The sequence below is a fragment of the Theropithecus gelada genome, chromosome 12, assembly GCF_003255815.1.
Source record: "Theropithecus gelada isolate Dixy chromosome 12, Tgel_1.0, whole genome shotgun sequence".
NCBI lineage: Eukaryota > Metazoa > Chordata > Mammalia > Primates > Cercopithecidae > Theropithecus > Theropithecus gelada.
Genome location: NC_037680.1, coordinates 117,463,102 through 117,490,835, shown reverse-complemented (window position 1 = coordinate 117,490,835; position 27,734 = coordinate 117,463,102). Strand labels below are relative to the sequence as shown.

The 27,734-nt window shown below is 58.4% G+C and overlaps 1 protein-coding gene across 1 annotated transcript in view; it reads right to left on the bottom strand.

Annotated features, from left to right (window-relative positions):
- Positions 1-2,055: 2,055 nt before the first annotated feature.
- Positions 2,056-27,734, bottom strand: part of CROCC2 (ciliary rootlet coiled-coil, rootletin family member 2) — an 82,677-nt gene continuing 56,998 nt past the window's right edge. The window contains 11 exon segments of the mRNA XM_025403972.1: positions 2,056-2,225; positions 6,363-6,568; positions 7,095-7,177; positions 8,537-8,716; positions 9,501-9,632; positions 14,213-14,362; positions 24,195-24,328; positions 25,009-25,129; positions 26,058-26,242; positions 26,475-26,832; positions 26,950-27,087. Coding sequence (XP_025259757.1) covers positions 2,056-2,225; positions 6,363-6,568; positions 7,095-7,177; positions 8,537-8,716; positions 9,501-9,632; positions 14,213-14,362; positions 24,195-24,328; positions 25,009-25,129; positions 26,058-26,242; positions 26,475-26,832; positions 26,950-27,087 — 1,857 coding nt within the window.

Below are 27,734 nucleotides of genomic sequence, written 5' to 3'. Positions count from 1 at the left end.
GCGTTCGGGGCCAGCCCCGCCCCTGGGGCCACGATTTAAATATCCAGCCCGGCGGTCACTCGGGGGGCGGGGCCATGCAAATCGGGCGTCTCTTAAAGCGCCAGGCCCCGTGGGAGGGCGCGGGCGCGCGGGGAGCTCAGTCCCCTGGCCCGGGCACAGGCAAGTCGATCGAGGGCCCTGCGGGCGCGCGCCCCGTGGTGGGGTCATGCTCCGTCCCGGGTCCCTACCCTGCTGGAGGCGCCTGGACCCCTCAGAGCCGTCCTGGGGCAGACCTGTGTCCCTAAGGCCTGAGACGCTGGGCCCGCCCTGAAGGCGTGTCACCATGCGGGGGGCGGGAGGGGCACCCTGGCCGGGCAGTGCCTGGATGAACCTTTCTTAGAGTGGCCAGAGGCCCGTTCCAAGCTGCCCCCTTCCTAGCCCCGAGCCTGGGGACGCCAGGCTTCCAGCCACAGGGGCAGGCTACCCCCGGAGCCCACTCCCTGCCTGGGTTTGTGCGAGGAAGAGCCCGGAGGAACAAAGTGTTTGCATCTGCGCGGCCACATCAGGAGAAATTCCTGGGAGGTTCAGGACCTCGGGGGCGACCCCTGGGTAAAGCAAACCCTCCGTGGGGAAGACTGACCCACTCAGGCCCTGGGGGCAAGCGGGCCCATGACGCTGGCCTTGGCAGGCTGGGGCAGGACCCTGAGTCCCAGTATTTGAATTCAGGGTCCACACCCTGTGGCCTGCCAGTCCTCCCCTCTGCCTCTGGGGCTGCTGGCCTGGGCATTGCTCTGTGCCTGTCTGTCTTTCCTCAGGGGCCCAGCCGGGACCACCTCTGTGTCCCCAGGCTCATGGCAGGGCCTGATTCCTGGAACCCACCTGGCCCACCCTCGTCTCTTCTCTTAGTGTTGGGTGATGTTGGCTGCGTGCCACACTGGGGCCCCCAAAGATAAGGGTGCACCCCTCAAAGACAAGCAGAAAAGGCCGGGCTGATGGTAACTGCATCTACCACTGAGGTGCTGGGTGGTTTTTTGTTTGTCTTCGTGTCTGTATCTTCTGAAATGTCTCAGGTGAGCATGTGTTGTTTTTCAGCGAGAGCCGGGCGCAGTCAGTGTTATTTTTAAGAAGCAGCGGAGGGTTCTCTGGGTGTGACTGGGTGTTGCCGGTTCTCACAGATCCTGTACTTGGTGTTTTCACTTAAAGGTTCACAACCCTTTAGATCTGGTGTCAGGGCCAGGTGCAGAATGTTTAAGGAGGGGCTGACCCTGCACTGGCACGCCCCTGAGAGTGAGCGCGCCTGAAAGCTTGCCCCTGGCACCTTTCCCACCCTGCATGGGGTGGCGATTCTGTTTGCAGAGAGGCAAACTGAGCCTGGGAGAGGACAGGTTCTGTCCCACAGTTAGCCCTTAGATCACGGTCCCAGCTTTCAGAGCTCCAGGACAGCAGCACAGCCATGGTTCCAGGGCCAGGAAGGTCAAGGCCTCCTGTCTTTGGAGGAAGGAATCAGAGAGGGACTTGTAGAATCCCTACTTGAGGCCGGCTCTCGGTGAGAACCTGGCGAGGAGAGACACGTCTCCACACACATGCACACACGTCCACGCACACATACATATTCGCACGCACGGAGGCGGCATATGCACACACACGGGGCCTCAGGAACATGCTTTAACCCCTTCCTCAGCCCAGCCCTGGCCTCCCTGGGCAGGGAGGTCTGCTCCCACCTCTCGCTGGCACAGGCTGTGGGGTCAGGACAAGGCCCCATGTAGCAGCCTCGGGAACAGAGCTGCCAGGCGTCACCATGGCGGGAATCAGGGAGAACGCTTTTCTGTTTGTCTTTTTTCTAGAAAAACCTGGCAGCCCTCTATCCTCTTTTCAGTGCATTTGGGGCCTGGCTGGAAGGCCCTTCCCATGAGTTTGCGAAGGTGGGAGGTGGCAGTGCCAACCCCAGGGCAGGATTTCTCCCCTGAAGAAGCCTCATCATGAGGGCTTGAGGCTTTGACCCGCCCTAGGGCTGGCCCACCTCCTGCCCTGTCCCTAGTACCCATCCACTTCCCACCACATGCTCCTGCTCTGCTCTTAGATCCCAGCCAGGGTGCTGCCTCCAAGCTGGCTGCTCAGGCCACAGGCGCCCTTCTCGCCACTGCTGACCTTCTCTTGAGCACATAAGACAGGGGCCTGGGTAACGACCCATTTCTGGGCTGGGTTTGGGTCAACTTGGGGGCAGGGCTGCCCAGGGCCCAGGGCATCTTGGGGCACACAGGGGCACTCACTGGCTACACCAAGTGGAGGCCTGTTTCTCTAGGCGGGTGGGCTGGTGGGCCTTGCAGGGGTCCACAGAGCAGCGTTTGGAAACGCTTAGGTTCGTCCTTGTCCCAGAGAGTCAGAGCTGGTGGGCCTGGGGAGCAGCTGGCCGTGGGCCAGACCCTGGTCATGGCCCAGAGAGACCACTCTTCCTTGGGCCCATACCCTGCTGACCAGCCTTGGCCTGCGCCCTGTGCAGATTTTCAGCCGGGCCCGGGGATCTGGGGGTTAACACAAGGCCCCATTGCTGCTGGGCATTACATTTCATTAAAAACACACACACACGCACACACACACACACGCACACAACTCTGCAGGCAAAAAAGAGAAAAAAATGTTTTTTTCAGGTGCTAAAAATATTATCAGGAAATACTTTTCAGCAATGTGCTGTTTTAGGCTCCCCTCTGGACTCAAGGGCGCCTTTGTCTCTGCCACAGAAAATCCACATTTATCAAAACCAAAATTGTTTTATCAAGCAGGCTCATGTTCCGTGGCCAGGAAACCCGAGCCTCCCCAACCGGCCTGTGACATTTTAATTTAGGGCCTGAGTGTGTGTGCAATTTAGATGGGGTGCCCCGGGAGCTGCCCTCAGGATGCCCCAAGGCTCAGGGCTCCACGCAGGCGAAGGTGGGGAGTGCCTTCCTCAACCTGCACCTGGTCGGCTGGGCCTGTTTGTCTGGTCCTTACAGGGTAGGGGTGGGAGATCCCAGGGGGCTTAGGCCTGGGCTGCCAGGGGCAGGAGCTGGCTGGCTGTAGCCCACCCTAACTTTTTCTCCTTCTCTCCCAGAAGTGGCAGGTGGAGTGCAGGTCTCCTGCCCCAGAAGCCCCGATCCCAAGTAAACCTCTACATGCTGTGGAATGAGCCCAGGAGGTCACAGAGGCCAAGGACCGCTCCACCTGCTCACCTGGTCACTGTCCTGTGTGGACGGTTGGAGTCTTGGTGCAGTTGGCCCCCTGAGGGAGTGTGGGGGCCGCGCAGCCTGCCCTGCACCTCCTCTTCTCATGCACACGGAGCCGCGCACACGTTGACTCCCATGACGGGACTTCTGTGGTTGATCTTAAGGAAACGACGGGACTGGGGCTCAACACTTCCTTCCCAGGATGTTCACTGCTGCATGGGCTCAGGCATCGGCTCTCCCTATCCTGGGGGTGATGAGACCCTGCCTCCCGTTGGGAGCCTCGTCCGTCTCCCGAGTGCCCAAGACAGGACAGAGCCCACAGGGCTCCAGGACGGCGGGGACAGCCAGCAGTGGAGGGGCACTCAGGCCCTGCAGCAACAAAACCTGCTGTGAGGCGTTTTTAGTGATTCTGGAAAACTCTAATGGTATCGTGTCAAGCAAAAGTTTTAAAAAATAGTACTCTGAGTAGCATCCATGCTATAGCCTCAACCGTCCTAAGCACACGTGTGCTAGAAAAAGCTGGGTGTCACCTCAGGGGCTCTGCAGGTCACAAATCATGGTGGTGGTTACATTCTTCTTTCTATGTTTCCCTGCTAACATTTTTTTTGCAATTAATTTGAAAAGTATGAATGTTTTGGAAGCCCAGATAAACAATGCTCTTGGTTCCAGCTGGCCCACTTCCTGCCCTGGCTTCAGCCAACCAAAGCTTGTGCTTCCCTCAACCTGGGGTGCTTCAGAGGGCTGGCCTGCCATGGGGTGCTGCCGTCGGTGTTCAACGTGGCCCCTCCTCCAGTGCCCCCTCCCCAGGGGGCCTTCCTCTCCCATTTGTCCCCTCCCTGCGTTGGTCTGTATCCCCATCCTTGGATGCCTGCAGAGTGCTGCCCCCTGACCCAGGCACCTGAGGTCCTGTCAGAGCATCAGAGCTTCCTGGCCAGAGGCCAGATAGGACCCACCAACACCCCCTGCATGCCCCACATTCCTCAGCAAGCCTCAAGGGTGGCAGGAATCCGAAGGGATTTTGTGTTCTGTCTCAGACAGGAGCTGGGCCCCTGCCTGCATCCCTGCCTTGTGTGGGGGAGGGTCTCCTGGCTTTCAGAAACCCTGGGCACATTTATCCCCTCTGCCCCCCGGAGAGGGCAGGCAGAGGAAGAGCCAGACTGTGGAGGCCTCCGAGGTCGCAGGTGTTATGTGTGGCTCCAGCTCCATGAGGTGGTTCTGGGGGTCCATCCCCTGCAGGGACAGGCCTGAGGGCCACCTCCGAGTTTCCACTGACACCCAGACTCACTGTGGGTTCTAGAGGCAGACCCTGAGAGTTGCCCTTCCCTTGGGAGCACCACGGATCTGCGCCACCTCCACCAGGCTGGCCTCAGGGGCTGCTCCCTCGAACACCCTGGCCCCGCTGGACCATGGCCGAGGCTGCTCTACAGGCTGGGGATGGCAGCAGGGAGATGGACATGGCACTCCCAGAGCCGTGGCTGTGGCAGGTGATAGTCCCTCCACCGTTAGCTGAGTCCTTCTGGCCTCAGCTTGGGTGATCCTTCACGGAGGACACACCAGGGCCCTCTGGGGCTGGGATCACCCCACTTTATAGACAGGGAAACCAAAACCTAAAGAATCTGTCCAGGGTTGCACAGCTGGTGGGGGCACAGCTGGGACCCCTGTCCAGGTAGGCCTGGGCTGGCTGCAGGCTATGCATGGTGTTTTCCCCTCGACTCTGCGGAGGGCGTGGGAAGGGGTTCAGCCCCCTCTTCCCTTGGCCTTGCCTTCACGAAGGGGCAGGGGGACCCCAGCCTCTGGGGCATGTCCTCTGGTTAACGTGGGTTCTGCCTGCCCCTCACTGGGCAGATGGGCCTGGGGCGAGGCCAGTGGAGAGGGAGCCTTGACCCGGGCTGTCAGGTCCCTGGGCCTGACCCTCTCCTGACGACCTGGTACAGAGTTGTCCCAAAGCAAGGCTTCCTCCTCATCTGCAAACCAGGTGCTCGAAGGGCTGCTGTGAGAACAGAGGGAGAGCTCTCCAAACCCCAGCACAGTTCTCAGTCATCATGAGACCCAAACACAAAGGCCCACGCACGATCGCTGGACATGTTTAAGAACATGCCAATGTATTTCCACTAGAAAAATCCTCTTTTCCTAAATACATGCCTTTAGGTTGAACAAGTTAAAATAGCATCTTCTATGCTGATTTAACTATTTGTTAAAATTCAAAATTCTGAGGCCCCCACGTGCATTTCAGATGTTCACCATGAGCAGCCAGGGCAGGGAGGGTCCTGAAACTGCTGGAGAGCGAGCTGTCCAAATAGGGCTGCGGAGTGGCAGTCCCCCTCTCTGAGGAGACTGCGGATGGGGAGGGAAGGCAGGGAAGGGACATACCTACTAAGTGCCAGGCCCTAGCACCATATGCTGCCTCTCAGTGACCCTCTCCACCTGCCATCTGGCAGAGCGTTCTCCAGCAGTGGGGGCAGGCCTGCCTGCTGTCCTCCACCCGTGACTGGCCACGGCAGGGAGTGCCTATTAGGGCACCTGTGCCACCATTGACTCCTCCTTTGCCCACAGTAACCTCTGCTCATGGGTCACCAAGCTCTTCCCCTCAGAGCCCAGGCTGAACCTCAGAATCCTTCTCAACACAGCCCCCAACAATCAGGCAGAGGTGACAGACAGGAAGCAGCCTATTTGACCACCTCTCTTTAGCTATTGATTTTGCACAATTTACAGCATATGGTAACTCCATTACTAAGTCCACCAGAAAACCAGGTGTGCCAGGACAGACTATTTTAAGTCCCAGAGTGATCTTGAAATAGACACTGCTGCACATGGAGCTGCGGCTCACAGTAACTGTGATGGGGTGGGGGCCGGGAGCCTCTGGCCTTGCACCCCTAGGCCAGAGTCCTTGCGGCCGGGGCGGGAGGCCCCTGTGGTACATGCAGGGATTCACTGGGCTGGCTGGTGCCCCACAGATATCACAAATGACCACCTATAAAGCATGCGGCCCTTTGGAGAGGAGAACAAGTCACTCTGAGCAATGGTGATGGAGACGAGGAGCACAGATGGACACAGGTGGCCCATGCCATAGGCCCAAGATGGCCGCCTGGGTCTCCATAGCAACCCGGCCGGAATCCCGCAGGACCGTTCCCAGCATTTCCAGGCCAGGAACATGGGAGGCTCTGTAACAGCTTTAAGTGTTACACTCCCCTGCTTCTGGCGGCCAGTGAGTCACGGGGACTTGAATCTGAGTCACTTCCAGCCACCTGCCACCGTGACGGCCGCAGTTCCTGGATGCGGAGGCTCGCAGCCGCTGGGCGTGGGGATGTGGTGGCTGGCCTTACAGGACATTATGTTTTTGGCTCCAGTTGGTGGAAATGTTTTCCACGTGTTTTCCCGTGTTTACAGAGCTGAGGGCACGGAATGAAGCCGGGGAAGCCAGCCTGACAGGGCCTGGCCCCGGGGGTCTGGCCAGACCAGCTCCTCCAAAGTGGAAATGGAGTGCCAGGCGGGGGCAGGCTGTGAGGACGCCAGGCGGGGGTAGGGTGTGAGGATGCCCAAGCCCCTGCTCTCTGCCGGAGGGGAAGGGGCTGTCAGCGATGAACGACCCGCAGTATGGTCCAGCACCAGCTGCAGGCCGAGTCCCCAGGGGCCAGAGGAGCTCTGTGGCCAATGGGCTCAGAGTGCGCCGCTGCCTGGGGACCCTGAGGAGTGAGTGTTAGCCCGGCTGGTGGCTACCTGCACCCTGTGCTTTCTGCTGGCATCGTGCCCACCCCATTTGAGCTTTGTCTCTCTTGTGCAGAGCACATGGCATTGGTTTTCCCAACAGTGGTTCCCCCAGCAGCCCAGTGCCTCCAGCACCTTCCCCAGGGCCCCCTGCAGGCCTGTCAGGGCTGAAGGCGGCTAGGCTGCTGGGTGGTGTGCAGCAGGCCTCACTGTCCTGTCTGGAAGGTCTGGTCGAGGTGGGCCTGTTGCCACCGCTGCATTTCCTGGTCCAATTGCTCCTTCAGGCCGGCCACCTGGGGACAGAATGGTGGCTTAGGTCAGGTGGGCAGGCTGCATGGCCAGGGCCCCAGGGCACAGAGGCATGGAGGGCTCTGTGACAGGAAGGGCTGGAGGCCACGGTCCACAGCTCCCGAGGAGAGGTGGCATGCCTGGGACAGAAACATCAAGCAGACATCAGACCGACTCCCTTGCTGCCAGAGGGATGCGCAGTTCTCCCTCTCACCACGGATGCCCACTCTGCCCACCTGTGGAGGCCTCAGGATTATGGCCACTGCGCACCCTGGGTGGATGGGCCTGCTTCTATTCAGGCCATGAAAGCGCTCAGAATGAGGCCAGGTGCAGTGGCTCACACCTGTAATCCCAGCACTCTGGGTGACCGAGGCGGGCCTTGGGCCTCAGGATCACCTGAGGTCAGGAGTTCAAGACCAGCCTGGCCAACATGGTGAAATCCCGTCTCTACTAAAAATACAAAAAAATTAGCCAGGCATGGTGGTGGGTGCTTGCAATCCCAGCTACTCTGGAGGCTGAGGAAGGAGAATCGCTTGAACCCAGCAGGTAGAGGTTGCAGTGAGCTGAGATCGTGCCACTGCATACCAGCCCAGGCAACAGTGTGAGACTCCATCTCAAAAAAAAAAAAAAAAAAAAAGGCACTCAGAATGATAAGGAAATAAATAAATGTCCTTTTGCTAATAAATTTAGCAAAAGTGCCCTGGTGGTCATGGGCCCTAACTTGGAGATGACACTGGGCAGTCAGGTCACCTCCTGGGCCTCAGTTTCCTCATCTGTAAAATGAACAGACAGCTCTAAGGTCCTGACAGCTCTGAGTCCCAAGTCTCCGTGGTTCAGCCCAGCAGGTCTGTCACATGTACCTATGCATGTGTGGGTGTGCCGTGCACAACGCCTCACTGTGCCCACCTCATCCCCACATGTGCCATGCATACCATTGTTTTCCCTTCGTAACTCTGAAGGACAGGTGCAGGGGCTGCCTCTGCTACAACCGTGTGTGCCAGGTGCTGTCTAAGCACCTCACACATAGCGACAGCTCAGTCTCCCAGTGACCCCTCACAGGAGCTGTCCTGCCTACCCCACTTTAGAGACAGGGCAATGGAGGCTCAGAGAGGGTGGTGACCTGCCCCAGAATCCACGCTCCACCTCCCAGTGACCTCACTGGGATATGAGGTAAACCTCGTGCCCTCGAGAGCAAAGAAGTGCAGGCAGTGCCCAGAGCTGGTCTGGAGCCCACTGGGTGGCAGTGGAGAGCCCCTGTTGCTAGAAGACTTCAAGAAGTCACCCCTACTGGGTGCTGCTGTGGGGATGCCAGTCCTCCCTCCCTCCCTCTGCCCTCACCCAGGGGGTTGGGGTCCCAACCTTACCTGCTCTTCCAGCATCTTCACCCGCTGCTGGTGGGTCCATTCTTGGGACTCCAGGGCCTGTGTGGCCTGTGACTGGTCCCCGTGCAGACGCTCTGCCTCTGTGGCCAGGTCCCGCTGGTGCTGGGCCGCCAGGTCCTGGAGCTGCTGGGTGTGGGCCTGCTCCATCTCCACCATCTGGGCCTGGAGTGAGAACTTGGGCGTCTCACTGCTGTCTCTCACCGAGGGCCACACAGAATCCCAGGGCAGGAGTGCCACAGGATGTTCCACCTCCCCTTGTGGGCCCCACTGTCCTCTGCCGGTGTTGACCCTGGCTAGGACTGCCCAGCAGACCTGGGGTTGGGTGCACATGTTCAGCCCACAGGCCTTGGGTTTGGCTTTGGCTGGGCTGGAGACTAAGCTGCAGCCTCCAGGGTGGGCCTAAAATCTGTTTTAATGGCATCCCAGGTTCCCTTTGTCTGGGCTGGGTGTCTGGAGGGCATCGAAGTTTGATTCTTGCCCATCCTGCCCCCATCCCCTGCTGGTCTCTGAGGATGGGGGTATGTCCAATGTGGACAGGAAGAATGAAGCCTCTGAGGCCCCTTCTGTGGGTGTCAGGCCCCTAGGCCTCAGGGGGTTCCCGCGCCCCAACACAAGCAGGCAGCAGCCTCTGGCCCTGTCCCGCAGGTCTCTCTGACCTCCCTCATCTGACCCTTGTGCTGCTTTATAGAGCCCAGGCCTGGCTCCCACGGGGACTTCAATGTCTCAAGAAGGGCAGGAGCCTTGGGTCCTGGTTCCAGCTCTGCCTGGGGCCTTGATCTGAGTCTGTATCCATCACATGCACAAGCTGGTCCAGCCACCCTCCCCATGTGTGCACATGTGAGATGGAGGTACACCAGCCACCCCTCTGGAACTGACACCCTCCTGGATCCCACCCCAGGTCTGTTCCCAAGTCTGAGGTACGCAGAGCTCTGCTGGCCCAGTTGACCTGCAGCTGATGATTTTGCCTCCGGACTCCATCCACCTCCTTGTGCAGGCTGTTCAGAGACTGGTCCAGCTGCTCCTTCTCAGCCCCCAGCCTCACCACATCCTCCTCCCTCTTCAGTGTCTCTTGCTCCGTCTGCAGAGAGCCCAGGAGGCAGAACCTGTGGCCTCGTGGCAGGAAGTGAGGTCAGGCCAGCCCTCCTCTGGGAGCACAGGGATGCCTCTGGGAAGGACTCTGAATTCCCCTAAGAGCTGGCAGGGTCAGGAAGGGCACTGCCCTGGGCCAGGAACCCCGGCCTCACCCAGGTCTATCTGACATCTGCAGCCAGAGTGACAGCTTAAGGAGGAGCATGGGGCCAAGTCCCCATCCAGCTACAGAGCAGCAGATGTCCCCATCAACATCCTCAATGGGGGACTCTCTACATCTCTTAAGGTGACATTCCAGGAGCTACCCCGCAAACGTCTTCTCAGTGTTCCTCCAAGCCTCATGAGCCATGATCCCCTGCACTCTCTGGCACTTGCCTTCTGCTGCTGGCACTCAGGATCTGCTGAGCTCGTACAGGCACAGGCCCTGAGAGCCAGGCATACTTGCTGTCTCAGTCCCAACAAGCCTGTGGCATTGGCAGCACCGTCCCCACTGTCCGTCCTCCTTGTAGGCTGCAGGCTGCCCCAGTGAGCTCCCTCCTTAGTCACCCACTCCCCACCTCATCGGTACAGGTCAGGAAGGATAAGCTGCACGTTAAATATCAGGGAAGGCTACCCAGGAAACAGACATTTTCTGTGGGAAAGTTGGCAGGGACCTTTTGTTCCCTTGCGAACAGGCCCTCTAGAGGAAAGGATTGAATCTAAGAGTTCTCTCTTACAGAGAGCAGCACTAGGCAAGGAACACCGTCCACCAGCCCCAGACAGCCTGCTTCCAGCGCCCCCAGATGGCCTGGGGCATGCCTCATGGGTGGTTGGTGTGGATGGGATCCCATGATGTCAGAGGCTTATTGGGCCAGGCAGGCGCTAAGGCAGGCTTGGAACCCATTGCCCTGCTCTCCAAACCAGGCTGCCTCTGGGCTCTGCTGTGCCCAGCCCCGAGAGTCATGCCTGCTGGGGCTGTGTCCACAGGGGCGACAGTCTTGGGCTGGAATGCCAGGTCAGTCCTCTGTCGGCCCCACTGCCCTCTCCTGGGTGCTGGGCCTGGCCCAGGATTGGGCAGCAGACCTGGGGCTCAGTGCACACACTCGGCACACCACAAACCTGCCCTCTCGGCTTCAGGGCTGGAGCAGGCCTGGTTTCGGGCCCTGAGACAGAGGGGATAATTCGCGAGGGTAAAGTGAGTTACGGGGTCAGTGGTTGGAACTGCACAAAGAATAAGGGTTCTTTTCTTCTTCAGGACTGAGAAAACCAGAGTCCCCCTGCACTGAAAAAGGAAGTCCTGTTTCTTTAAAAATCCAGTTACACTCCTGGAAGTGCATGTTATAAAGAGAAGAGAAAAGTGAAATCCAAAATAAATAAACGGCCACATCCGGGTTTCCCCTCCTGAGACACCAATAAAGGGTTTATGGGTTTGTGGGCCCCTCACAGCTGACCTCCTGGAACTCATTAGCTGTTCCTTCCCTCCCCCTCCTCGGGCTCCAGGGACTCACGGCGGGCACTGTGCCCACAGCTGGCTCTGCGTCCCCGGGCAGTGCTGTCGCAACCAGGGCTGATGCAAGCCCCTGCTCCCCCACCCCCAGCAGCGTCCACGGGAGGCCCCAACACCCTGGCTCCATGGCCCAGGGCTGGGCCCCCTTCAGGAACAGCAGCAGGGGCTGGTGACTGGACCCCACTGGCCGGCCCTCCTCTGGAGGGCAGGTGGTCCTTTGTGGACAAGCTGGCTGGTGGCTTTCGTGACTGCCCTCGCCTGCTGGCCCCTGTCCCCTGGGCAGGATGGGCTGCAGGGCCTTGTGCAGGTGGCAGTGAGGCCTTGGGAAGTGCCACCCTGCTCTGGGGTTCACCCCTGAGGCCTCAGCACCTGCCTTCCCCACTTCATAGATGGGGGCACTGACCCTTCAGGGACCAGCTCAGCAGATGCCATCCTCCCCTCCCCCATCCCGAGTGCCCATCTTCCTTCCGGCTGCCTCCTCTGGAGCCCCATCCCACTCTGGGGCCTCCTGCCTACTCCCAGAGGGGGGCTATGAGGGCATCAGAACCCTGGGCCTACAGCTAGTGTAGCCCGCTCTGCAGGGCCAGCCTGGGCCATGTGGGCACCTTCCCTGTTCCTGCAGGGCCTCAGCAGCACCCAGCAGAGGGACAAGGGGCTGTCCCCCAGGCTCCACGATGGAAGGCCAAAGACACCCGCCCTTCCCGCCCCTCCCCCTGTGCCATCTGGCCTGGGATGGCAAACAAACTTCCCAAGGAGAACAAGCTCGGCCCCCTGGGCGCTGGAGGTGAGAGCTTGTGCGTGGGTCGTGGTGCCACCAACACCGGCTTGGTTTTCCAGGCCTGTCCCTCCAGCGGGGTGACCCACAGGTTCTCCCATGGCTCTCCCTGACCTCGGTGGCCACTCTGTGGCTGTGTGGGCAAGGGTGGCAGGAGAGTAGCTGACAGGGGGTGGGTGTGGGGCTCTGGGGTCAAGGGGTCATGAGGAGACCTGGGTAGTGGGCAACAGGGTCCAGGGATGCCAAGCTGGAGGCAGCCCCTCCAAAACCGTCTGGTCCAGAGGGAGGTGGGCACAGCTTCCGCAGGGACTCTGGCCTCAGGCCACCAGCACTACCCTATCCTGTACCTTGGACCCACAGGGTGGGTGGGGGCTGTGCCCATGTGCCCATGTGATGCACCAGCCTCTCCAGTCAGCCCCGTTTGTGAGCCAAACAGTCCCTGTGCAGGACCCTGATGGTGCCCTGGAGTCATTTAAACAACCCATGCTGTAGAAAGGGCAGTGTCCAGCCCTGCAGCCCTGGACAGCCACCATATCCCCATCAGGGAGGAGCCCAACTGTGCAGACAGCTCGAGGGGCCGGTGTCAAGGTGAGGAGGATGAACAGAAAGAGGGATCAGTGTGAGGCCACCCTGTGGGCTGGGACCATGTGCCCACTCTGCCCTCACTTGCCAGGTGGGGGCCCCTGCATGCACCCAGCCCCTGCTGTGGGGGGCAGCGAGACTCCCAGGGTGCATGCCTGGGTGTGGGGGGAGCGAGTGCCTGGGTGTGGGGGGAGCGAGTGCCTGGGTGTGGGGGGAGTGAGTGCCTGGGTGTGGGTGGAGTGCTCACAGAGGACAAGAGAGCCGCCTCTCAGGTGATGGGGAGGGGGTGCTGTACATAGCAGGCGCCTCCTTGGTGGGCCCAAAGAGTGATGGCTGGGCTGTGGGCTCTGAGAAGCTCTGCCTGCTTCCTGGAACGCCATTTCCTCTTTCTCGGGCTGTTTCCCTATCAGTCAACCTGGCGGCTGTGCACCCCTCATCTCCCCACGAATGGCTCTGCTACCTCAGGTTTCATGCGTGGGAGCCGGGTTCACGTGCGGCCTGGGGGCCGAGCTCATTGGTCAGGATCACTGGATCACGCACCCACCAGCAGGGTGCCTCCACCCAGCCTCACCTCTGCAGCCCACCTCTGGACACGGTGGTCTACATTTGTCTGACCTTTGGGTTCTGAAACCCTGTCTTGCACCCAGGAGGCCAGGGGATGACAGGACTGGGTGAAGACCGTCACTTCGCTCCTTGACCACTGAGCTCTTCCTGGTCTCTCACCCCGTCTGCCCAGGCCCTACCGGGAGCTCAGTGGCCACTGTCCCTGCGAGCTTTGAGAGGGGAGGTTGTGGGGCACCTGCACAGGCTGGCCCACCTGTTGCTCCAGCCACACCCCAGGGGAGGGGCGATCTCCACCGTAAGCAGGGACCTCTGGGGCTCTGGGGTGCGCGGTGTGTCAGGTCACTCGGTTTCCTGCAAAGCTGGGCTCAGACACTGGAGACAAAGCCAGGGTTGTGCCCCGCCCCAAGGTGCCTGCCAAGCCAAGGCAGGGCGCACACGACACCACTGGTAGGGCTGTGGCCACCTGCGGGCGTCCGGACCCTGAGCTTAGTGCCACCCCGCCGGCAGGTGAGGACACAGAAGCCTGCGTGGGCCAGCGCCTCACCCAGCTGCGCCCCTGCGGATCCCCGCCACGAGCTCCTCCCGCCTCTCTAAGGACCACCGCGGCCGCCTACCTGTGCGAGCTGAGCGCGCAGCGCCGCGAGCTCCCCCTGCAGACGCGACCGCTGGGTGGGCAGTGCCGCCGTCTGCTCCTGCAGGACGCGCCTCTCTGCCTGCGCCTCGGCGGCCTCCTGCCCCCCGCTGAGCTGCTGTGGCCGCCAGAGCACCTGGGCCGGAGATGCTGGGCGTGGGCCAGGGATTGGGAGGGCCCGAGTTTCTGAGAGCAGGGTCGTTCCATCTAAGGCTGGCTCTGGCCTCAGCTTATTTTCTTCTAAACAGCGTGTCCACAGCTGACTCCTCTGTTGTAGGGGTGCTTACTGACGGCAAGAAATCCAGCCCCCTGACTCCCTGTGGGCCCCTCCAGCCTCAGTTTCCCCATCTGTCAGCAGGGGACTGGATGGGGCCTGGGTCTCTGCAGGCCTGCACACTTGCCTCCAGCATCTCTCTAGGCCTCCCATCATGCTGAGGGGCTGATTCTGCAAAGGACCACAGGGCCTTTCCCCTGTAGGCCTGTTCACCGCCTCCTGGTGACAGCGTACCCTGCCCTCCTGGGCACCCTCACCTGTCGCAGGGGCTCCAGCGATCCCTCAGCCTCCTGGCACCTGTGCTCCAAGTTGGTGAGCTGCTCCTCCAGCAGCTTCCCCTTCTTGGCCAGGCCTTGATTGTGCCTCCTGCTCTCATCAAGGGCCTGGTGCAGCATGTCCAGTTGCTCCTGGGGGAAGGAGACACAGGGCCCACCTGGAGACAGTGGGGGTGGGAGGCCCTGCAGTGAAACCCTCACCTCAGGGCATCTGCCTAGACTGTCTGGCAGGACCGTATCACTGGGATGAAAACAGCAAGAACGTGGTTAAGAACAACTTGAAGTGTGTTGATCAGGTGGTTGTGTTTGCAATGTAAGTCAAAGGTGTGGACCCCCAGGAAGCCTGAGATGAAAGTCCTGGGGGTCTGGTCCAGCATGGGCAAAGGTTCAGGCTTGGCAGGTTCTCTGCTGCAGCCAGTGGTCTCAGAGGGCACATCAGTGGCATCCCTGCCCTGCTTCCAGCTTTGGTGACTCCTACTGCCCTTGGGATAAAGCCTGAGGTGACCCTCCCCAAGGCTCCTGGAGTGTGTTTGGCTCAGGCCCTGCTTGCCCCTTCTGGCATTACACTGTGTGTTCTCCTGCTTCAGCTCCCACTTGGGGACATGGCTAGTCCCATACTGAGCTCAGGAGCTCCAGAGTCCATGAAGGTGGGATGGCCCATGATCCCTGCTATGTCCCTCACCCCTGCGCCCTCTTCTCAGCCCCTCTGCCATCAGCCTGTCCAAACCACCATTATCCACTTGGGACCAGTGACAACCCTTCAGTTTCCTCACTGTCCCCAGGCGCTACCCCATGATGGCTGAGGGTGCATTTCACTTGAATATCATTGGCCATGCCACTGCCTTGCTCTGGGCCTGTGGTGCTCCCAGCTGCCCCCAGGACATTGCCCGGGGAACTCACCACCCCTTCAACCACGTACACCTGCTGCCCTCTGTGCATAACTTTCCCCGTGGCGCCCCCACCCTACACTGCCGCCTTCTCCTCCTGCTTGCAGGAATCCCGCCTCCCTGTCACCCCAGGAGGGAGGATGGCACCCGTGAGGTCCCCTGAGCCTCAGAGCTGGCAGCTGTTGGGCCTTGAGAGGCCCCCAGACGTGTGAAGGAGCTTGCAAGGCATCTGTCACTGGAAGCTTGTTGACTGCAAGTTGGCCTGGTCAGGTCTTGATGAGCCCCCACCCTTGCACCTTCTCGAGGGTTTTGTGGGAGAAATGGCTAGCTCCTTCTGGGGTGGCCGGACTCTGGAAACACTTTTTTTTTTTTTGGTCCAACACTTTGTTACTTTAAAAAAGGAAAAGAAGGAAGACAATGCTTGCATCTCAGATTGTGATGCTTCGCCCTTTGTGCAATTTTGAAAATTATAATTTTCTATATAATTTTCCAGTAGAAAAGCAGAAGTTTTCTTCAAATATTTCACGGCAGTTTTAAGAGGTCCCAAACCTCTTGTAATGACTCAGCTTTTATGGAATTTGAAGGAACCGTAATAATTGAATGGTTCTCCTTTAATGCACAGCCCCACTGGCCCCAGGGAGTTGCTCTCATCTCTTGTGTCCCTTTGGCTCTAAATCCTGATGCTGTGTGAGAGGCAGGCTGGCAAAACAAACCTTGAAAACGTGGATTCGGTCTGAGGGTTTAAGTAGCTGCAGAAAAGAACCCCAGCCCTTCTCCCCCAGAGCTGAGTGCTCAGGCATGAGCCTGGGCTCCAGAGGCTCCTACGCTGGAGCCTGAGCAGGGCAGAGCCTGGGCTTGGAGCCAGCATGTGGGGCTCCAGTGTCAGTTTCCCCATCTGGGGCGCAGGTATGAGGCAGCCTCACAGGGGTCTCGTTGGGACCAAAAGAAGGCTGGGGCAGGGTGTGATGGTTCATGCCTGTAATGCCAGCACTTTGGGAGGCTGAGATGGGCAGATTATCTGAGGTCAGGAGTTCGAGACCAGCCTGGACAACACGATGAAGCCCCCCATTCCTACTAAAAATACAAAAAATTAGCCGGGCATAGTGGCGGGTGCCTGTAATCTCAGCTACTTGGGAGGCTGAGGCAGGAGAATCACTTGAACCTGGGAGGCAGAGGTTGCAGTGAATCAAGACCACGGCACTGTACTCCAGCCTAGGCAACAAGAGTGAAACTCTGTCTCAAAAAAAAAAAAAGGCTGGGAGGATGCTGTGGACTCTGAGATGCCCCCAGGGAAGCTGTTACAAATGAAGGGCTTGCATGGAAGGCTGGGAAATATCTGAACATGAGCAGAAGGGACAAAGGCCTCGTTAAGCATCCTGCTGGCTGCACAGAGGAGGACAGGGCAGGCCACAAACACTAGCCAAATCCATACTTTGGGCTCTTGGAATTGAGGTCCTCAGTCTGATACTCATTTATCCACTGGGCGACGATGGGCCAATTTGGTTGCCCACTGGCAGGTATCCCCTGGGCTCCCTGCACTGGCCAGTTGCCCCATCCTGCCCTCAGGCCAGTCACGGGACAGAGTTAGCTCTGGACAGTCCTCACATACAAGGGTGTCAGAGCCCTTCACTCCACACAGTGGGACTCTGGGGCCAGACAGAGGGCAGGGTCTGATGCTAGTTCATGGTGGCAGGGCCTCCTCTGGACTGTGGCCTGCCCTGCTGCCTCTGTATCTATTCTGCCAGCCTCTCCTGCTTTGACCATACTAGCATTATAGCCTGTTGTACTATTCACTTTCAAAATTTTCTTGGAAAATCTCAAACATCTATTCTTTCCTGTAAACTTTGCAATCAGCTTGTCCAGTATTCTCTAAACACATCACAAACAAATAGACAAAACCAAACCAAAAAAGCGAATTACCAACAAACAACTGACAAAGCGGGAGCATAAACACAGATCCACCCAGAAGCTGATCAAAAGAAAGCCATCATCCCTGCCCAAGCCACAGCCTCTCCAGGACGATGACATCAGCAACCAAAAGTGGCACAAACACGCACTCATGCTTTCAAATAACCCTCGAATTCAAGAAGAAATAAAAATGGAAACATCTAGAAAACTAGTAAAAAGGAAAAGAACTCACATCAAAATCTGATGGGACACATACCAAACCACAATTAGGGAAAATAGGATCACATTAAATGCTCTTACTATTGAAAGACAAAGCCCAAACATAAACAAATTACTTATTCCTTTCAAGAAATCAGAAAAATTACAACAAAAAGAGAGTGTTGGCTGGATGTGGTGGCTCATGCCTGTAATCCCAGCACTTTGGGAGGCCGAGGTGGGTGGATCACTTGAATGCAGGAGTTCGAGACCAGCCTAGGCAATATGGTTTAATACCATCTCTACAAACAAACAAACAAAAATACAAAAGTTAGCCAGGTGTAGTGGCATATGCCTGTAGTTCCAGCTACTCAAGAGGCTGAGGTAGGAAGATCGCTTGAGCCCAGGAGGTAGAGGCTGCAGTGAGCCGAAATCATGCCACTGCACTCTAGCCTGGGTGACAGAGCGAGACCCTCAAAACATTTTTTAAAGAAGTAAACTAAAAATAAAAATAGAGTGTTCATAGAAACAAAAGCTGAAATCGATAAACTAGACAAAAATAAAAGAAGAGATAAATTGATTCTTTGAAAAGAGGAATAAAACATGAACTGCTGGCAAAATCAGACTAAGGGAAAGAAACAAATCTCCAACACGAAGGACAAAAACAGCTATAACTCCACATGTAAATAAGGCACAACTATGCATATAAGGCAGGTGTAACTGCTGACAAGACCATGTATATAACGAAGGTGATGCTGAGCAGATGTATGTGCAGGTCTTTGGCAATGTACTGAACGTGTAAGATGAGTTATGCTCCCATAGTGCAAAACTGACTCCAGAAGAAATGGAAAACTAAAACAGACCCTTGACAGAAAAGAGATTGGAAAGGGAATTCAGTTGTATTCTTCACAATGACAGGAGCTGCGGAATATGTACAGGGAAGTTCAACGAACCTTTCAAGAAAAGTTAGTTTGAGTGTTCCAGGTGATGGAAAAAATGGAAAGCCCACCAATTCATTTTATAAAATAATAAAATTTTCTTAACACAAATCTGAAAAATATGTCACCATAAAGGAATTACAGATGCAAAAATTCTTGACAAAACACTGAGAGAAATCAAGTCCAACTGTGGCTCAGTGTCCACCTTGTGGGCCCTGCTGGTCCTAAGCTGCTCTGCTAGCTTTGGGCATGTGTGAACCCTGGAAACTTTTAGAACCTGTGACTGATGCTGAGTTGAGCCCCCACAGGCGGGTGAACTCCAGGGCTGGCACTGGGGATGTGGGGAGCTGGGGGGGTGGGTGTGGCACGTGGGCACAGCAGGGGAAGGAGGCCTGGGCAAGAGTCCAAGGACGCCATGAGCTTCCCTGAGCCATGGAGGCTGTGACCAGGCGTCAGTCCAAGGGTGGCATGGGGGGCCTTTCTGAGCCCACATGAGGCTGTGGGTGATGCTGGGTGAGTGCCAGGCCTCCCGCCTGCTCGGAGACCTGACCAGCTACTTGGGCACTGCTGCTGCATTCTGCGCGTGTCCTGACGCCACGGGCTGGTCCTGCACGGCTGTTCTATCAAATTCCCAGGGTAGCCTTGGAAACGGGGAGGGATTTGCTCTCAAACAAGAATCTTACTGTTTGCATAGCACAGCCTACCATTTAATTACAAAAATATGTTTTTAATTAACTTTCTCTTGACAAACACATTGGCTTATGTGAAACAGGGGAAAAACCAGTCCATGAAAGTGAAAGTTGTTGTGTCAAATGCAGAGCTGGCTCTAGACTGTGCTGGGAGCTTGGCAGAGCCAGGAGAGGTGCCAGGCCTGCCCTACTGGACCCTAGCACCCCCCGGGCTCAGCAAGGGGCACGGGGCAGCAGGGAGCATGGCTGTGTGTTCCCAGCCCCCTGGCTGGCTAGAAAATTTCAACCCTGAACTCTCTGCCTGGGTTTGCTGTGTGTCACAAGTGTGGGCCTCTAGTGACTTAGGTGTGCCTGAATCCTGAAACCCACCACAATGACCAATAGATTACAAAAAGTTGGGAAAAACTTTCCTCAGGGCTGGAGACCAGGGACTCGGAGGACTCCCGAGGGCAGATGAAACCAACCTGCCTAAAAATAGGTGAAACAGTGATTGCCAGAATTATAAGAAAACATTGACACAATAATGATAGATTTTAGCACATTTCACTAAAAAAGTTGAGCAAATTCTAGACCAAGCAGAAAAATGCATACAGACAAAGGTCTGATCAACGTCAGAGGTGTCCTCTGCACTTTGGCTCAGAGACCCAAAGTGGGACCCCTGTACCCCCATACCCTGGCTCAGAAGGGGGAGGACTGGAGGGAGCTGCAGGGGTGTTGGGGAGGCAACTCTATCCCACTAGGACCTCAGGAAAGAGGTTGCTGTGGCTGGGGGACCCAGGGAGCCCTCCATCCTTGTGAGGCAAGCAGCTGGGGAGGTGGAGGACCCCACCAAGACTGTGCACCACCAAGACTGTGCACCAAAGAGCGTCCCCCACCCCGCCCACTTCAGGAACAGAACGGCTCTGGGAGGGGCCCGAACTCCACTACTGGCTCCCTACACTCCCCAGTGGCTCCCTGTGGCTGCGGGATCTTGGAACCCTTCTCTCTGCCTTCCCTTTGAGCCTGAAATATTAGGATGGGGACGCATAAAGTCCCTGATGGGCTCCTCTCCACTCCCAACTTCAAACAAGGCTAGAACTCCTTTCTTTAAAGACACGCAAAGGAAAAAAAAAATCATAAAACTAGTGTCTACTGGGGTTTGAGAAAATAAAGTGGATCTGAGGAATCAGATCTGAGAGTCTCTAATTAAACAGAGAAGTGAGCTACTGACACGCATCAGAAGATGGTAACTGGTGTTCTCAAGGTGAGGACAGGGCAGGGGTCTCGAGGTGGACAATCCAAAATGAAAACTCAGGCCGAAGGAGGCCGCTGTGGGGGCAGGAGCAGCAGATGAGATGCGGCAGATCCTGAGATTAGCTGAGTAGGAGGAGTAAGACCTGAAATTCTCCTGGGACCTTGGGGAAAACCGAGATGAGAAGGAGAAATTCAAGACTGAAGCCAGGAGGACAGGTCCAGGGGGTCAGTATTGGGATGCTGAGAATTCAGGACAAAAGAACAGAGAAGAGGGAGAAGGAGAAGAGATGGTTTTTTGTTGTTGTTGTTTGTTTGTTTGTTTTGTTTTTGCAGTGGAAGGAACCTCTGTAAACAGAAGGTAGATTTGATTCTGCAAGTAGGGAGGGCTTGCCAGAGTAGGTAAAAATAATGAAAGGGGCCGACATGCCCACATTTTGGTGACATTTTTTAATTTCAAAGACATGGAGGCCTCTGGCTGCCACTCTGGAAAGAGTACGGATAAGAAAAACACAAAGAACCCAGGGAATCCGCACATTTCTTGAACCCATCTGAACTCAAGGTCAGAGGCAAACAAGGAGTCCAGAATCAAATGAAAACCAGGCCCCTCCAGGAGAGATGCCATGAGCGGCCCCAGCCATCATACCAGAGGCACGGAGCCCACCAAAGCTGGTAACACGTTGCTTGGACCCATGTGGCAGGCAGAGCCCTCAGAGGGCCCCGTGAGCTCTGGCCCCGACGTTATCCTGTGATTCCATTGGATTCAGGCCAGGGGACTTTGTGGACGTGAATCGTTGACTCTGAGTTAAGCAAAGGGTGACCACCCAGGTGGGCCTCACCCACTCACGCATGCCCTCGGGTGTCGGCAGAAGGGAGCCGTGAGGTGGGAGGCACGTGGAGACGGGCGGCATGGGGTGCAGGCGCTGCTGCCACACTGTGAGGCAGCCGAGGAAGCCCTGGGCTAGGAGTGGGGAGCCCTTGGTTGACCGCCCAGAAATGAGGCTCAGCCTGACAATGCAAGGAGCTGGACTCACCACACTGGGATGAGCCAGGATGCCCCCAGAAGCACCTGGATGAGCCCAGAGGAGGACTCTTCCCTGGGGCCTTGGGTGGCCCAGCCCACCCCATGACTGTGAGACCCAGAGGGGAGATGCCAGTCACACCATGCCAGGCTTCTCACCCATAGGACTGGGGGCTCAAAGTGGGGTTAAGTCATCAGTAATTTGTTGCAAAAAGTAGTGCACTAGGCATGGGCTGCTGTGGGTAGACAGCCCTGGGGTCCACAGACACCAAGAGAAGTTCAGCCTACAGGCAGGAGAGCCCAGAGCCCCCCTGGGGGGCAGGTTTGGAAAAGGGGAGTGTCCAGAGCAGGAAGTTCTAAGGAACAAAAGTCTTAGCTCCTAGGGCACAGGTGGAAGCAGTGCAGTTGGGGAGGGAAGGGACAAGACCCACAGTCCCCGGAGGGGGCAGGGCGCTGTCCTGGGCCAGCCATAAGAGGCCCTGGATGCAAATGCTAAGGGAAAAGAGGATGAATAAATCATCCCTACCATGCAAGACAGGACAGGCAGGAAAGACACATGGAAAGGAGGAAGTGTCCTATCAGCAACCTAAGGAAAAACAGCATGGGTTACCACAAAACTTCTACGTGGGACAAATTCCCCCAGAAGAGGCAGAGACACTAAGGTGGGATTGAAACCAAAGCCAGGCCGATGAAATGAAGGCTGAAAACACAAACACCAAAAAAGCAGAGGCCAAGAGGAAGACAAACAGCAGTCACAGGACATGCAGGCCACTCAGGAAAAGTTAACTGAGAAACTTCAAATTCGAAGAGTCTAGAAATCTAGAAGTCAAACACCCTTGGAAATAGGGTATTTTTATTTCTCCTTGGAAATAAAAGGAGACACTGACAAAAAGAATTGTAGTGGGAAAATTCAACACATCATCCTTAGCTTTGATAAATTCAGGAACTGGATCAAATGTGGCCTATTTGGTTTTTTTTGTTTTTTGTTTGTTTTTTTTTTTTTTTTTGAGACTGAGTCTGGCTCTGTCGCCCAGGCTGGAGTGCGGTGGCCGGATCTCAGCTCACTGCAAGCTCCGCCTCCCGGGTTCACGCCATTCTCCTGCCTCAGCCTCCCGAGTAGCTGGGACCACAGGCGCCAGCCACTTCGCCCGGCTAGTTTTTTGTATTTTTTAGTAGAGACGGGGTTTCACCGTGTTAGCCAGGATGGTCTCGATCTCCTGACCTCGTGATCCGCCCGTCTCGGCCTCCCAAAGTGCTGGGATTACAGGCTTGAGCCACCGCGCCCGGCCAAATGTGGCCTATTTGAATAATGCATTTGTAAAGGTTGACTTCAAGGTCTCTTTCAGAACCGGGCACGGTGGCTCACGCCTGTAATCCCAGCACTTTGGGAGGCCAAGGTGGGCAGACCATTTAAGGTCAGGAGCTCAAGACCAGCCTGGCCAACATGGTGTGAAACCTGTCTCTACTAAAAATACAAAAGATTAGGTGTGATGGCAGGTGCCTGTAATCCCAGCCACTTGGGAAGCTGAGGCAGGAGAATCGCTTGAACCTGGGAGGCGAAGGTTGCAGTGAGCCAAGATGGTGCCACTGCACTCCAGCCTAGGTGACAGAACGAGACTCCATCTCCAAAAACAAAATAAAATAGAAGGCCTGTTTCAAAATGTGTAACCTGTGAACAGAGAATGTTATTTCTGAACGCACATGGGAGGCATACATGTGACTATACATATAAAATGAAAGGCTGAGCTTGGTCCAGCTCAGCCCGCTCCAGGTCCCCTGACTTCTTAGGTCCCCCCATCTCCTGGGCATCTCACAAGTCCTGACCCCATCCCTGGCCAGGCCGTCTGGGTCTTTCCACAGATGTCTCTAGCCTTACTGCCCCAGCAGCTTCTCACCAGAGGAGTCTTTCCAAAACAGAAATTTCCAAGCTCCTGGCTAACGAGGAACCTGCCCTCTCTGCAGCCTGCTCTCTGCTCTCTGCCCCTCCCCTCTCCCCTGCAGGAGCCACCTCCTCAGAGGCTCAGGGCCTTTGGGGGACTCAGGGCCTGCCTGTTGTCTGAGTGCTAACAGCCCTCTGGGGGCCTCTGAGGGCCACCAGGCTCCTAGGCTGAGCCCCGCGTGGACCATGGGTGGCTTCTGCAGTTGACCTCGGGGTCGAGGCCTGGCCGGCTGCCCTTGGGGCCCTTCTGCCAACCTGCAAGGCTGTCCCTCCTGATAGCTCACCCAGGCCTCCCTCATTGGAGGGACACTTGGAGAGCAGTGGCTCCCCAATCTCTGTGCCCTGTCCCCTCTGCACTGTGCTGGCTCCCTCTTTCCAGAATGGGTTGGGGGATGCCCGGGGGCAGTTGCCCTGGGGAACCTCAGCCAGACACGCTGTTCCCTGGCCGCTGGGGCCTGCAAGGGAGCGCTCTGGAGCGGAACAGCTGTCCCCTGGCCCAGTCCTGACAAGAGAATCTCAGGACACCCCAGGGGATGTTTGGACCCGTGGGGCTGGGCTGGGCCTGGGGCTCCCCACCAGCACTGAGAACCAAGACCTGGGCCAGGCCTCCATCCACTCCGGCCTGGCTGTTCCATTTCCAGGCCTAGGCTCCTCACCTGAAAACCTCAGACCCAGCGGACACCTCCCCAGCACAAAGCCTGGCGTGTAGGGATACTGACTTCAGCCCTTCCTGAGTGACACAGAATGAACAGTGGTCTTGGAGCAGGACATGCGACCCTATAAAGAGCCCCAAGGTTGGGCCGGGGCCACCCCTATGCCTGCCAGTGTGGCCTCAGCAAGAAGGAAGGGCCTGGACTTGGGGCACTGCGCTCCCAGGGCCAAGTCCTCAGTTTTCCCAGTCTGTAAAACAAGGGCTAGACCCACTTTAAAGACAGCTCTGCTAAGGACAGCTCCAGTCCTGATGACCCCAAAGCCGCCTGTCACAACCCAGCTGCACCTCTGCCCCAGGGCCCCGCTGGGCTGGCCCACTGGCTCCAGCCCTGAACACCCAAAGAAGCCTTTGCAGACCCTCTCTCCCACCTCCCGACCCTGTGGAATTCCCTGCAGGGTGTGAGGGTGACCAAGAGGCCTTGATTTGTGCCCCACCTGGGACCCACCTGCAGCCGCCGCTTCTCCTGGCCTGCTGCACGCACGCTCGCCAGGTGCTCCGTCTCCAGCCTGCGGAGCGCCTCCTTCTGCAGGGCACGCGCTGCCCGGGCGCTGCTCAGAGCACCCTCCACCCGGCGCCGGCCTGTGGGGCAAGCAGCGTGGCTCGAGGGGCTCCCACACTTCTCCCAGGTCACAGGCAGGCAATGCGAGGCTCCGTGGACTTGAGTGACTGGCTCCCACGTGGGGTGTGGTTCCATCCTCACAGCTCAAGGGTCCTGAGGTGGTCCCAGGGTCCCGGCTTCCTGTGTCTGGACTCTGGACCTCCTCCCCACCCATCCTTCCCTCCTGCCTCTTTCCTTTAATTGAGGGGGCAATAAGCAGAGAAACTTGTGCGTGTGAGGCAGTGGGGGGCAGAAGGAAGGGGCCTCTCTGAGGGGGTGACAAGGGGCAGGGCCTGTCCGGGGAGAGCCTCATGGCTGTCTGGGGGACAGGGTGCCAGGCAGAGGGCACAGCCCGGGCAAAGGCCCCCGGTGGGAACTGCAGGAGGCCAGGGTGGGGCAGGGGTACAGAGGATGCTGGGGGCCAGATCGGGAGGGCCCTGAGGGGCCTGTGGACGTCACTCCTCTGTTCTGGGGAAGTCACTGCTGAGAACTCCGATGCCAAGCACTGGCCCAGCCTCGCCAGGCCTGGTGGTTTGGGTGTTGTCCCCAGGCTCCCTTCCCACCCAGGGGCTGAAAGCTTAGAGCTGGCAGCAGTGGGGATATGGTGGTGCCACCCTCACAGCCACTCCCAGGGTGGGCGGGGCAGGGCAAGGGCGGTCACCTTCTTCCGCCTCAGCCAGGGCTTTCTGTAGCTGCCCCACACGGCTCTGGGCCCGGGCACACCTGCACTCCGCCTCGCTCAGCCGGCTGCTCAGGGTGGCCATCTGGACACGGGAGTCATCCTGGGCAGAAGGACTGAGGTCAGTGGGGGCAGCCCAGCGGGCGGGTGGAGGGCCGAGGTATCTGCTAGAGGGTCGGGGCCAGCTGGGGCCGCTCACAGTCTAGCCTGTGGGTGTGCAGGGCAGGGCAGTGGGTGGGGCGGGTCGTGGGCTCAGGGAAGGTGCGGCGAAGGTGGTCACACGGGGAAGCTGAGCTGACCTGCAGGCCTGGGGAGGTGGAGGTGCCCACTGGGGCTGGGCCTGAAGGGTCCAGGTTTCAAGCACAGGTGTGGTGTGGGAAAGCTGACAGGTGGTGGCCCACAGCCTGTGGTCAGGGGGACCGGCAGGGGCTGCCCTGGCAGGACTTGGGGCTGAGTGCAGACAGGACCCTGCCCCCTGGGGCTGGCAGCGGTGGGAAGGTGGGCCTGAAGGGAACGAGTGTGCACGGAGGACCCCGGCCAGGGCTCAGGGCCTGCCTCTGTTTTTCCCACAGTCCTGCCCACTGGAATCCCCTGCCCACTGTCAGCCAGCGAGTTGGGAGGGGGCCGCTCACAGGTGGTTCTGTGGGAGCCCTGAAGCCAGGAGCAGCCCCTGGGGAGCTTGGCCCCACTGGAGGGGAGCACTGGGGGGAGCTGGCTCTGTCCTGCACTTGCCCTGGCAGCTCTTCAGGGGTGGCATGAGCTGCAGAATGCCCTGCCCTGGGCCCTGGTGGGTGTCACAGCAGGGCCTGGCTCCAGGGGCTTTTCAGCCTGGTCTGAGGAAGGGGGCAGCCCCCAGCCACCCGAGGCACTTGGGTTTGGGGGCCGTGGTGGTACTGGTGTTTAGCACAACAAACAGGATAGCCTGGACACTGACCCTGAGACCCAAGGACGTGCGGATGGGTGGACAGCAGGTATTCTTCCCAGAGACCCCCAGGTGCCGCCGTGGGTGGGAGGAGCCCAGCCCCCATTACCCGCTCCCGCTGGGCTTCCCGGAGCTGCTGCACAAAGTCCCGCAGGGCATCCTGCACAGTGGCCACATCCACAAGCTCTGAGCTGCGGCCTCCGGGTGTGGGCGAGGGCCATCGGAGGGGCGAGTGGGGCCTAGCTGGGGGGCTGGCACCCTGGTGCCCAGGGAGAGCCTGGGAGCCGTCGGAGCCTGTGGGAGGTGACAGCGGAGGGGTTGTGGGCAGGAACACAGTGACAGATACTCGCCCTTCCCCCTTCCTCTCTGCTGCCCCAGCCATGGGAGCTTGGGGAGCCAGTCGCAGGCTCCTACAATTGCCTGTCCAAGTCCCTCACTGTGCGAGTCGCGAGGCCTGAAAGAGAGGTGCCCAGGCCAGGGACTGAGCTGGGACAGGGGCCCGCCTGTCTCCACTGAGGACTCTGACCTTTGGTGGGGGAACCAGGCTGCTCCGGGGAGACCCACGGGCTCTGTCTCCAGAGCCCCAGGCCACGGCGGAGTGTGGAGCACAGCCGGCCCAGCTGGGCCTCCGCGTCCCGCCTCGCACCCTCAGCCTGGGCCAGCTCCTGCTCCAGGCTGTGGATTCGGTGACAGGCCTGGTCCAGGCGAGCCTGGAGAGCATCAGCCACACCGCTGGCTTCCTGCAGCTTCCTGGTGACACGATGCAGCTCTGCTCGGAGGGTCTGCTCAGCCCCCCGGCTCTCCTGGAGGTGCTCCTGGAGCCGCTGTCCATGGGCCTCCCCTGCGGCCTCCACCTCTGCCAACTTCCTCTGCAGCCCCAGGACCTGTAGGAGGGATGTTGGGGTGCGCCCATGGGAGACAGTGAGGAAGTGGGGTGGGCCTCCTCCCTCTGCTCCCCGACACCCAGCTCCTTCCCTTCTGAGCACAGGCAGCCCTCCCACCTCCTTCCGGGCACCCTCGCGCTTGGCCTCCGCCTTGGCTGCCTGCCTCCGCAGCTCCAGCACCTCCTGCGAGCATTGCACCTGCAGCTCATGGGCCTCTCCACTCCTCCTCTGGTTCTCAGCCTTTAGCGTCCTCACCTGGGAGCGTGGGGCCGCATGGACAGGGTCACCGGTCTCTGTGCTGGAAGCCAGGCAGCCTCCCTGCCTCCTGCCTCCGCTCACACGTCCCTTGAGGGCAGCTGGCCACAGTCAGGGAGTCGGGCTGAGGTGTTCCCAAAGGGCCTTGCCCTGGGAGTTGTCACCCTCAGCCACTCCGCAGACACCTACCTGGGACCTCCTTGGAGGACCTGGGACAAGGAGGAGGCTCAGGTGGGGCAGGGTGGGCACTGATTAGGGAGTGTGGGCAGTGTCTGGGGTGCACTGGCGCCAACTGCCCCGAGGCTGCCATTATGGGAGGGAGCCAGGCCTCGGGGAAGCCAGCACCCTGCCCTGCAGAGGCCAGGCCTCCCCTCCAGCCTGCCTGAGTTCCCGAGCGCCTCCGGAAGGTGTTACATGTAGGACACTTCCGTGTGCTGCTGTGCGTGGCTCCCTTCCTCCTCGCTAGAGCATTCCTGGTTTTGCCCTCTCCAGTCTTGTCATCTGCGCCCCATGGGCACAGACCCAACCAGGGACCCTGTGAGCCTGAGCAGGGCATGGCCCAAAGTCTGGGGACAGAGCGGTTCAAAGGCGGCAGCAAGGCCAGGTCTGGGGGCTCCTGCACTGCAGCCAGAGGGTGCCCTGGGAGG